Source organism: Nicotiana sylvestris, chromosome 7 (genome assembly GCF_000393655.2).
Source record: "Nicotiana sylvestris chromosome 7, ASM39365v2, whole genome shotgun sequence".
Taxonomy (NCBI): Eukaryota; Viridiplantae; Streptophyta; class Magnoliopsida; order Solanales; family Solanaceae; genus Nicotiana; species Nicotiana sylvestris.
This window is the reverse complement of record NC_091063.1, coordinates 122,828,211-122,839,883: the sequence shown is the minus strand read 5'-3', so window position 1 is coordinate 122,839,883 and position 11,673 is coordinate 122,828,211. Positions and strand designations below refer to the sequence as shown.

Below are 11,673 nucleotides of genomic sequence, written 5' to 3'. Positions count from 1 at the left end.
TATATGCTTATCTCATTAAAAGTTAATTGAAAATTGTAAAATAAAATATTACAACCAATAGCAATAATATAACTTTACACAGATAGACGACGTATGCAGTGATCATCAACATACAAAATATATTTTTTATTTCTGTAAATTTATTTAGGATGCTTAAAAAGTGTATATATCTCTTCTATTAAAGAAAATAAAAATCGTCATAGGGACTAGGTACCATATTAATTTTTTTCATAGTAGGTTAGGGTTCAATCTTAAAAGTAATTTTAAGAAGAAAAACTATTTCTCTTGCCATTGATTGACATGAAGAAACTTGTGTAGTATCTCAAAAAGGGCTACTGTCCCTCATTAGTTAGGAAAGTTCCTTATTTCACTTTATTAGCGGTGTCAATACAAAATGCTCTCTCAGAATATAGATGCTGCGCAATTTCCTTATTTTCTTAAAAGTAAAACATCATCGCGCAAATCCAATTCAAGGAAAATTTCCCGCCCTATTATTGGGTTTATGTGCACTGTTAGGACATACATGTACATAAATAAGATCTAACTTGTTCATCTAAACCAGAGAGAAGTGTGCTAGAGGAACTGGGCATAAGCACAGAAGAACCTTAGACTGACTAAAAAGAGGAAGGAACTGGCCCAGTAGAGACTGCAATGATCTATCATTAGATGTTCCCATGGGAAACATGATTTGCCCCCTCTCCTTGATCCAAAGGCATATATTGTGCCATGATGGCGCGAATCTCTGAGTCCATGTATCTCTGCATATACAAGGTTCCACGATTTAGTTAAAGCAACATCGAACAAGAAAACAGATGTAAAAAACTGTATTGAATCCGCGAGCCATGCATCTCTACATGGCAATGGATTTCATATTAATTCCAGTAAAGGCAAAAAAACCACTTGAAAAAGAAGAGACAAATATGCCCTAACTATGGTGGTTGGAGAGACATACAACATCAGAACAAACACTTTTTAAACACCTTTCTCTGTGACAAAGTATCAAGGAAAGATATCTTATCCACCCAAAAGGAGTTTCACTCTAATATCTAATCCCAAAGCTAATAACTTTCTTGCTTTATCAATATGGTGGGATTTGGTGACACATCTGATTCTTGGAATTTCTTTTACTGGAACTTATGGTAAAGTAAAAGGAATTTGTTGGCTCCCCATAAGCCATATATCACTCTATTAAATAAGGATCGAACAACTTCAATAGGTAACTCAAATGCAAAATCCAAAAGGAAAAGCATCCAAGGAGATTTGGCTTAATTTTCCCAGATTGCTTTTCTAACAGCAATAGTTCTGAAGAAATCATTGTCAATTACTATGTAAAACTGGTTATTTAGCATTAGCATAACAATTCAAATGCTTTTAGTTTTGTGTTTCCACCAGGTGACGGTTGTGTGTCTTTGGTGAACTGAGATTAAGAACGTGGTACAAAGACATACCCGAATCCTGTACTTGTACACAGCAAATGCTACAACCGCTGCAACAGCCAAACCCAAGATGATCGTCCAAACAAGGCCCCAACTGAACTCTGACTTGGAATCTTTGCCTGCAATTTTTCCAACAAACTTAGTCCCAAAGGAGATCGACGGACATGCAGCTTTGAGAAGCTGTGGATCAAAGTTTCTAGCACGAGGTTGGTCAAATTCTATTACATTTAAAGAAGCTAAATCATGCAAATATCCCAACCATCATATTTTAAAAAATTAACTAGCTTCGTCAAAGCCAAGGATATAACAAATCCCTATGCCTATCATTACAAGTATACTTTCAACAAGTTGACAACTTCTTCAACTTACTTATACACGTGTCATGTTCATGCATGTACAACAAATTGCTGCCGCAACTGCAATCAAAACTACCCCAAGTGTTCTTGCATTTGCACTCAGGACACTGGCATGCCAGCTTCTCCTTGCATTCATCAATATCTGAAGGGACAAAAGTGAAGAACAACTATTAAGTACAAGATTATTGGTAAACAAAGTCGGTACAAAGAGAGAGCAACACTGTTCGGACTCCAACCTCTCTGGCATATACAGATCAATGTGTTCCTAAAGACAGGAAGTTAAAAGATATGGTCTTGTAGAAAGAGAAAGGTGCAAATATTTTTGGGGAAATTAAACAGAGTCAGAATCCAAACTCAAGGAAAACAAAGAATTAAATGCTGAAATGCTCTCCAAAGAACAAAATATGTCGAGAACTGATACATAGTGAACAGGTCCTACATACCTTCACAACTGTTCACTCCATCACCTTTGAATCCTGGTGGACATTTGCAACCCTTTGTGTGATCATCCTGACAAGACAAGGATAAGACATATAATGCCTCTGTCTACAGAAAGTCATTTGAGATAAATGCCTAATGAACCCGACAAACAAAAACATCTCAAATTTTGAATCACTGCTCAAGTAAAAACCAGAAGGAAGGAAGCCGCTTAGGGCATGGCATCAAAGAATGAAAAGAGTTAAGGACAGTTCAAAAGGCAACGCTAATCATGCTGGAATACAGCCTCTTACAATGCAAGCAGAATATGCCCTGCCATCTTGAGTCCCCTTCCAACAGCCTCCATTGTTTATTTCACATCGCAATGCTCCAGATGCTGTCAAAACGACATGCTCTAGAGATTAAGTCTCTGAAGGCAACGTGCATGCATCACAACAACACCAATTGTTGTGTAATAAGATGATGACAATTAATGGACGAAAAACTCACCTTCGCAGCGAGTATAACCATCACCAACAAATTTTACTCCTTGAACTATGGGGCATTCACATACTCTACCACGGAAAGTATCCTGCACCACAATTTCGCACATGGATCAGAAATTGAACAAGCAGCAAATAAAACTGGAACTCAGTGAAATAATGTTTGCCATATAGCAGTCCATTGACTAGTAACTCTACCCGGCATGCAGTAATGTTAGCAGCCTTGTCCTGCCAGCACCCACCATTTGATTCTAAGCATTCATTTGTTTCTATTTCTGTAAGCAAGTAGCAAAAACATCTTTAGAATACTACCTCGTTGAAAGAATGTATAAACTACAGACTAGCTGGCTCTGAAAACCTGTTTCAGGAATAATCAAAATTTCACCTAGCAATTGTACCTAACACAGTTTTTATCTTATGAATAATTAAAAGTTGGAATACGCCGGATAGGCAAAAGCTAGATCTGCAAAAATTTATAAAGAGAATAATCTATCACTTCTCATACTTTCTTCTTTTTTTGAGAAGGTAAGCACAACTTATATTTTCGCCATTCTTTGATTCAACACCATTGGAGATGCAAAAAAGAACTAAGGAAGATCCCACCACTGAGAGACATCTCTTTCAGTCTTCTGTCCCATCTTAAAGAAAAACCACAAGCAGCACGAAGCTGATACCAAATAATTATTAAGTCTTCAAGCTGAAGAAAAAATGATCGAGGAAAATAACCTTCAGTTAAGCAAATTGCAGGCTCTGTTGTCTCCTCAAAACCGGAACAAATCGCCTTGAGGACTGCTCCTTTGTCCAGCTTACCTAAGATGAAGAAAAATACTCCAAAATAAGAATCTTCCTATTTAAGTTGAACACACTTTAACTCTACATCAAACGAGGTATACCTCTGTACTGTCTATTGTTTATAACCAGAGTTGGTAAGATAGTCACATCTCCACGAGCACCCTTGCCTATCTGAAAGAAGCAACGTAAAAAGTGAAAATTAATTCAAATAAGTCAAGGAGGAAATAAAGAAGAGTTGTCCTATCACTTCTGCAGGAGACACACACCTGTGAATCCTGTTCAGCCTTTAGAACAGGGTTGTCAGTATCTGCTTCAGGATTTCCAACACATTTTTCAATCTGTTTGACGTCAAAGCCTACAAAGTCCATTGAGATAAAAAGAAAATTTCAAGATATCATTCCACATTTCCATAAAGAGCAAGGAGAATCGATTAAAGCACAGGAACCACATAACAAGGCACGTATTCGTCTAGCCATGTGCAGCAGAGACCTTAGCTCCAGCGAGAAAACATGGAGGACTCTCATTTGGCCCATATTGAACAGCTGAACCAACTTAAAATCTGAAGGCATTAGTATACAAGCGCATAACAAAAACTATCACATGCTATTGGACTATTCATTATCATACGGCTAATTCTTTCAGACTGTTGTCAATTGAGCCGTCAATGCGAAAACAAAAGTAGCATACACGAAAGAAGGTAGATTCAACTGCACATATTTTAATTTTTAGCCAAACAAATCCATTTAAGTTCAAGCAGGATAATAAATATTTTTGGATCCCAAGTTCAACAAAGCTATGATCTTTCGGTGGATCACAAAAATTGGACAATAATGACGACAGCTTCTAGTTCTTAGAGCTCATGAACAAGGATGAGAAGACAGGAATACCACAAAATGTACAGTTACTAATGACCAGCACCGTCACATTATAACAACAACAACCACAAACAACAACAATCCCAATGTAATCCACAAGTGAGATCTGGGGAGGGTAGTGTGTACGCAGACCTTACCCCTACCTTGCGAAGGTAGAGAGGCTGTTTCCTATAGACCCTCGGCTAAAGAAAAGCAAAACACTAGCAGTAGTGAAAAGGAAATACAGTAGTAAACAGCCTTATGGCATCATCAACACCATATGTACAATAGTAAAGGAATGCTGTGCATAAAGTGAAAACATCAGCCAAAATATGAAATCAAAGAAACTCCAACCTACCAAGTGACTTGATTACTTGATCTGCACATTCTTTCGTGTATTTCTTCTCTTTCATGGGGCACCGTATTGCAAAGTCAGTGACATAATCCCACCACAACCAGGGTTTTCCACTTTCATTGGCAACCTTGAAAAAACAAGCCTGCCTTAAGTTTTGCAGAACAACATCCTTTCCATCATAACCTTTACTGAAGTCTTGCTCAGGGTCTGGAGCACAGTATCTTCCATGATTGATACACTGAGACTTGCATTGCTTGCTCAAAATAAAAGCCTCTGGGCAATACCAAGTTATGTAATGGGGAGTAAACTGTGTATAACCCTTCTGTTCAAGTATCTGGGCAGCCCCTTTGAAGTTTTTGACAAACTCTATCTGGCTTTCACACTTGGGGCCACACTCATCATTACTGTTGGTCCAAAATTCATACTCCACTCGCTCATCAGGATGCGGAAGAGCCTCTCTCCAATCGAGGTTTATGTTAACCATTTCTCCTCTAGAGAGTTCCTTCTTGATGCTATCCCCAAGGGATTTGCTAATTAAAGCCGATGGAATAGTTATATTTTGCAAATAATCTGCCTGTGCATCCTCTTCCTCAGGCGTGTCCATGGTAATTAAAGGTTCAACACGGTCATCGGCAACAAGAATAGCGCCTGCTCCAGCTCTCTGAGCATTCCAAGCCTTCAGTGTGAAATAGCAATCTGCCAGAACAGGAACAAACAAAGAACAGCAAAAAAAAAAACGTGTTAGATGCACACAATTTAGACAAGCTTCCAGATCATCCATGATGACAACAACTACATACTCATATAAGTTAATGTAAGTGGATATATTGTCTAAATTTATCTCAACATGAAACTAGTATAATAAGTTAACAAGCAAAATCAGCCAAATACAGAAAACATGCATAAATAGTACTCCTTCATTGTTTATTACAAGAGCCAAATAAATCCATCCTCACAGTTGCAGCCAAATGAATCCATCCTCACAGTTGCATTACATTATTTAGCCCACTTCAAAAGGCATTACAATCATGAGAACTATATTTCTATGAGCAATAGCTTGCAATTCTACAAATCACCGAGTAAAAGCTCGTTTTGGGTTTAGGCTTGCCTGTTCGTGCATTTTCAGGAAAGAAAAAAAGGTCAAGGCATTTCTTACACAGGCGCAAAATTTGTCATGTTTTATTAACATGGTCTATATCTGATAGAGTAATTCAAGTGGAAAAAGGCTAAAATAATAAGATATATATGAATGCTACTCTTCTTATTATGTGAACAGAAAACAAAGTTTGTTGACTGAATTAGCAGGAACCCCGTTTAGCAGAATGTTAAGACTTAAAACCAAGTGGCATTTTGTATAACGTGGTGTCCGGCCAGCTTGCACGCACTTCAACTAATTACACAGGTACCTAATACCTCCACCAAGGTGACTTAACGCTAAGTGGCAATCCAATTCGAAGGCAAAGAGAAATATTTGAAAAGTTTACCTCCTCTATCAACAAGAAGGAAGACAGGCATGGCACCAGGCTTAGATTTGAAGGAGATATCAAAATCTGCAAAATTCTTACAAGACTTTTGATTAGCTTTTGGGTACATAACAATACCAACCATGGTTCCTCCATATTGTGGGACCCCAAAGTTCCCAATTGCACACTCATACACATCTTTGATTGAGCTTGGCGACGTTACTCTCAAACTGTTCTTCTCCACCACAAATCTACCCAAACAAGACCCACACAGCACACACAAAATACACACTAAAAACCCTAACTTTCCTTTCATCTTCACTTCCCTCAATCAGATAGAGAAAAATAAAGATGACCCAGATCAAAAAAAGTCAAAATTCAACCTTTAACAGCTGCTAAACCTACAAATTTACATGAAAAATCAAATCTTGATGACACCCAGATCATAAATATTAACGATCTAGCAAGTTTTCACCCTTTAGACCCACTGTGACGTAATTTATTGAGTATTAGGAGAAGAATAAGGGAAAAAGCTTGGGTCTTTGAACAAGTAAAGAGGAGAAAAAACTTCACGAGGAAGAAAAAACAAAAGGGTTAACACCAAAGACCGGAGACGTGTAAAATGTGCTAAACTGAGGAAAGCTACGTGTATAAACAAAATTAAGTTTTCATATTTACTTTGTCCTTTTGGGATGTGGATGAAATATTAGTCCTAATATAAGTAGAAGATGTAAACCTTAAGTAATTGCAATTGTATTAATGCTCCCGATCATATAATTATTAGTTCAATATGGATCGTTTCATTAACTTGGAGGAAAAAATAGTTATGTCCACAACATTTAAGAACTACATTAGTTAGTAGTGTCAGATCGGATCTTTAAATTAGCTTGGAGTGAATATTGTGAAATGAGCTAAGGTTTTACTTCAAATTTGGACTAAATAAGTAAATTGTATTAATGCTCGCAATCACAATAATTGCTAGTTCAAGATCGGATATTTTCATTAACTTCGAAGCGAAAAATAGGTGAGTAGGCATACTGTTTGACTCAAAAGATATTAATTTTTTTTTGAACAAATCAATCAATAATGAAGAGGTAAATCGTAGCTGAAGATAATAAACTCTAGGATGATAGTAATAGAGAGAAGAGAATTGTAAATATTCTTTTTCATTCAAGGTTGGTGAATTTTCCAAAGGCCCCCTTTACAAGGCTCTCATTCCTCTTATATATTGAGGAATTCCCCCTCCCAAACGACATACAAAAGATCCTTTTTTAGGAATATTCTCAATGTCCCATAATATGCTTACTCTACCACCGAGGTCGTATTATTCTCTCTCTTACTACAAGGTCGTACCCTTCTGGGCATCGACTCGCAGGTGCTCGGCCCGTCTGTCGTGCTCACTGCAGGTCGTGGTCGGTCAAATTCAGACCCATGCAGTTAGTCCCTCCGCTCGTCGGGGTTGCGACCAGTGCGTCCTTGATGAGCGAACTCTGCCTTCTTTGGGAGAAATTTGACCCATAGGAACGTTGCGATGCGGCCAACGCGAGGTGGCTATCAAATTCAGCGAAGCACTGTAGAGTACACACTGCCCGGGGGTGATGTCAGCTTTACGTGCGTCATCATTACGCGGATTTTTAAGGTAAGGACTGACGGTTTGGCGCTTTGATTCTTGCGCTGATTTGAGGCCTACTGCCTCGATTCTGGCGCCACCCAACCCTATAAATAGATGAAGGGTTTGATTTTTGAAAAACTTTAGCTACTCACCTCTTGATAGCCTCTCAATCTTCTTCATTTGTTCTCACACCTTCTTGCTCCTGTTTCCATTCTTCGCCGAAAGTTTCTTCTTTCTTACTCCCTTTTGTCGTTACTCCTTTAAACAAAACTATGTCGAGGTCTCGTCGTGCTAGAGAAGAGGTTCCTGAAGCCACCCCGTCATCCATAGTGCCTCTTTCTGGCAGCGGAGAAGTGGTGGCAGAAGAAGGTGACAGCCCTCTTACGCTAGAGGAGTTACTACCGAGGCATCCCTTGTCCCGGAATGATTTCCTCAAAGATCCGCCTCCTACCCCGAACCCCGTGTTTTCTGAGACAAAGCAGGTTCATCTTGATGCCCTCCGTATAAAGTACGGTATCCTTGCCCATGTAGAGATGATTCCGGCGGGGGAGGATTACGTTGACCGTGATCGGCTACACCCTTCCTCTCTTCCCCTTGGCGGGAGAATTATGTAGTTTTTACCAGGTTTGCCCAGCACAGCTTTCGCCGTATACGCTTAAGGTGCTTCTGCTATTAACTAAGTACGCAGAGTTGGCGGAGTGTAGCGTCTCGGTTCATCATCTTTTGCACCTATTCGCGCCCGGCTTCCTCAAGGGTACCATAGTGCATTTGAGACTTCGTGGTACGAAAGGACTAGTGGTCAGAACGAATGATCGGGCGAGTCGTAAGTTCTGACACAAATATTTCTTCATCAAAACCGAACACGTCATTTTTGACCCCGCCAGATTTCCGGAACGATGGAACAGAAATCGTAAGTGCCGTCGTTCGTTAAGTTCCCCTCTCTTCCGTAATTATTGTAACTTTAACTTACTCGCCGTTTTGCAGCTATGGGCTGCCCACCTTGCCCTTTTGTGGATATCAAGGATTTGGTGGCCCGTCTGTTGCCTCATGCAGCGGAAACTCGGACTTGGCCCCCCTTCGTGCAATGTTATGGCCCTAAGGTTTCCTCAGGTAAATATTTGCTTTTACTGCCTCGTTGGCCATGCGTTCCTGCTTAACAGTACGACCCTTTGTTACGACAGGTCGGGGAGCTTCTAGACGGAGAATGCCCGTTCCCTCTTTTAGACAAGCCGCTGCTACTGCGGGCACGCGATTTATTTTGTGCGAGTCTGTTCGGGAGGGCCGTCCTCAACTTATTCAATTGGGAGATTCGTCTCGAACTGTGGCCACGAGGGAAGAAGCCTCGTCGGTACCGGCCTCACATCTTGTTGATGAATCTTCTAACAGCGATAAGCCATCAGAGAGGAAAAAGAGGAGGTTGGAGCTGGGAAAGGGCGTGGCTATAGATGCCGACAGCAGCTGGGCGTCCCGGACGGCCCCAGTGCCCGTATTTATGGCTGATGCCATTTTGTTGGGGAGGTCTCCCCAAGTGGAGGGAATTAGCGCAGGATCCGGTTCAGTGCGCTCCGTTGAGGGTGGCATATCATCTAATGTTGGAGAATCTCGTATCGAGTGTGACGGCTCGGGTTCGGATGTCGACCCGGAGGACGTCAATGAATTTTTGGGTCACCATACCCATGTGGAGGTTAGGATGGACGGGTCCAACCGTCATGTGGTAGTCCCGGGGAACTACAACTTGCTGTTGAACAGCGAGCAGGTTGCGTCGGCCCTTTCTCCTCTATGTGCCTCTCCTGAAAGCGAGATGCTTAGAGCGATGAGCAACGTGGAGTTATTTCAGAAGTTCGCTGGTATGGCTTTGCAGGTAGGTTCCCTTTCCTTATTTTTTTGTCGTGAGGTTGGTGCGATAGTCGGCGTTGTGCATTTTGTTTTCTAACTTCTGCCCTTCTCTTTTGTCAGACCCTCATCCTAGAGGTGGAGAGAGAGCGTCGTAAAAGGAAAAGGACGTGCCTTTATAAGAAGATGTCGTCGAAGTATCAGCAGTACCGTGCTAAACATCGGACGATGTCTGACATCTATCATTAGGATCCTGAGTTTCAGGTGTTTCGCGAGGGGCTTAAGCAGCGGGAGGACCAATTGGAGCGTAGGATAGAGGAGCTGAGGGAGAGAGACAAGGAGCTTGTGAGGGCTATCGCCCGTAATAGCAAACTGGAGGCTTTCCTTAAGGCGAAAGAGGACGAGCTCGAGTTGAGCAGAGGGGTAACGGATAAGAATGCCGATTTACAGCTGAAGGTGGCCGACTTGACCGCCGGGTTGAACGCTAAGGTAGCGAAGATTAACGTGCTCAAGGGCGAGCTGAGTGCCAGCACTAATAAGCTGGCAGCCACTATTTCTGAGTCGGTATCCTTAGAGGATGTTCTCCGCATTTCCAGGTCGGAACTTACTGGGGAGAGGGAAGCCTCTGGTCGTCAAGTCGCAGGGCTCGAAGGGTAGGGAGCTAGAGGCGGAGTTGGCCATATTGCAGGGACAAATGGTTTCGCTGAGGGCGGAGGAGGCCAATCGACGTTATCAGCCTTCTACGTCTCGTGCCTCAGTTGACCAGGGCCCACCTTGTCGCTTGTATGAGTTGTGGGTCCATGCGGAGGCTCGACTTGATGTTTATAAGGCTTTTCACGTTGAGGGCAGGGCTATGGAGGTGGAGGTTCAAGCGGTGCACGCTGAAGCGCATGCAGCTCATGAGTCATGTAGGTACGACCTCCTCACTCCTGACGAGGAAGGTATCAATTCTGATGATGTGAATCGCCTCGCTTCGAATTTGTGGTATGAAGACGCTTACCCGCTGGGGATGATGCGTAGTCTTGGTTTGTATTTTTGTTTTACTTAGGAATTTTTGGCACGAGTCGTACTAGGGCCTGATTGTAGGGGTAAATGTAAATGATATTTTGCTGCAATGTAAACTTTACTTTCGTCGGTTTATTTGTTTGTCGTTTTTTCTTTTGTTTATTGCATATGATGTTGACACCCTTGGCTATTGGGATGTTGCTTCGACTGTCATCGAAGTAGAATCCCGTCGTGGTTCGAACGAGGTTGAACCGATATTTTCGTCGATGACCTTGGCCATTGGGATACTTCGAACTGTCATCGAAGTAGTATCCCATTGTAGTTCGAACGAGGTCGAACTCGTGTTTTGTCGATGGCCTTGTCCATTGGGATGTTGCTTCGAACTGTCGTCGAAGTAGTATCACGTCGTAGTTCGAATAAGGTCGAACTCATGTTTTGTCGATGGCCTTGTCCATTGGGATGTTGCTTCGAACTGTCGTCGAAGTAGTATCCCGTCGTAGTTCGAACGAGGTAGAACTCATGTTTTGTCGATGGCCTTGGCCATTGGGATGTTGCTTCGAACTGTCGTCGAAGTAGAATCCCGTCGTGGTTCGAACGAGGTTGAACCAATATTTTCGTCGATAGACTTGGCCATTGGGGCACTTCGAACTGTCGTCGAAGTAGTATCCCGTCGTAGTTTGAACGAGGTCAAACTCGTGCTTTGTTGATGGCTTTGGACATTGGGATATTGCTTCAAACTGTCGTCGAAGTAGTATCCCGTCAAGGTTGAACTCATGTTTTGTCGATGGCCTTAGCCATTGGGATGTTACTTCGAACTGTCGTCGAGGTAGTATCCCGTCGTAGTTCGAACGAGGTCGAACTCGTGTTTTGTTGATGTCCTTAGCCATTGGGATGTTGCTTCGAACTATCGTCGAAGTAGTATCCCATCATAGTTCGAACGAGGTCGAACTCATGTTTTGTCGATGGCCTTGGCCATTGGGATGTTGCTTTGAACTGTCGTCGAAGTAGTATCCCATCATAGTTCGAACGAGGTCGAACTCATGTTTT

General features: G+C 41.8%; 1 protein-coding gene across 1 annotated transcript; it reads right to left on the bottom strand.

Annotated features, from left to right (window-relative positions):
* Positions 1–468: 468 nt before the first annotated feature.
* Positions 469–6,883, bottom strand: LOC104225321 (vacuolar-sorting receptor 1-like). The gene is made up of 12 exons (XM_070150496.1): positions 6,198–6,883; positions 4,717–5,409; positions 3,771–3,859; positions 3,606–3,675; positions 3,439–3,522; positions 2,911–2,987; positions 2,720–2,801; positions 2,524–2,606; positions 2,236–2,302; positions 1,806–1,934; positions 1,449–1,555; positions 469–758 (listed from the first exon to the last, which is right to left on the bottom strand). The coding sequence occupies exons 1-12, from the start codon at positions 6,490–6,492 to the stop codon at positions 663–665; spliced, it is 1,872 nt and encodes a 623-aa protein (XP_070006597.1). The 5' UTR covers positions 6,493–6,883; the 3' UTR covers positions 469–662.
* Between the last annotated feature and the right edge of the window lie 4,790 nt (positions 6,884–11,673).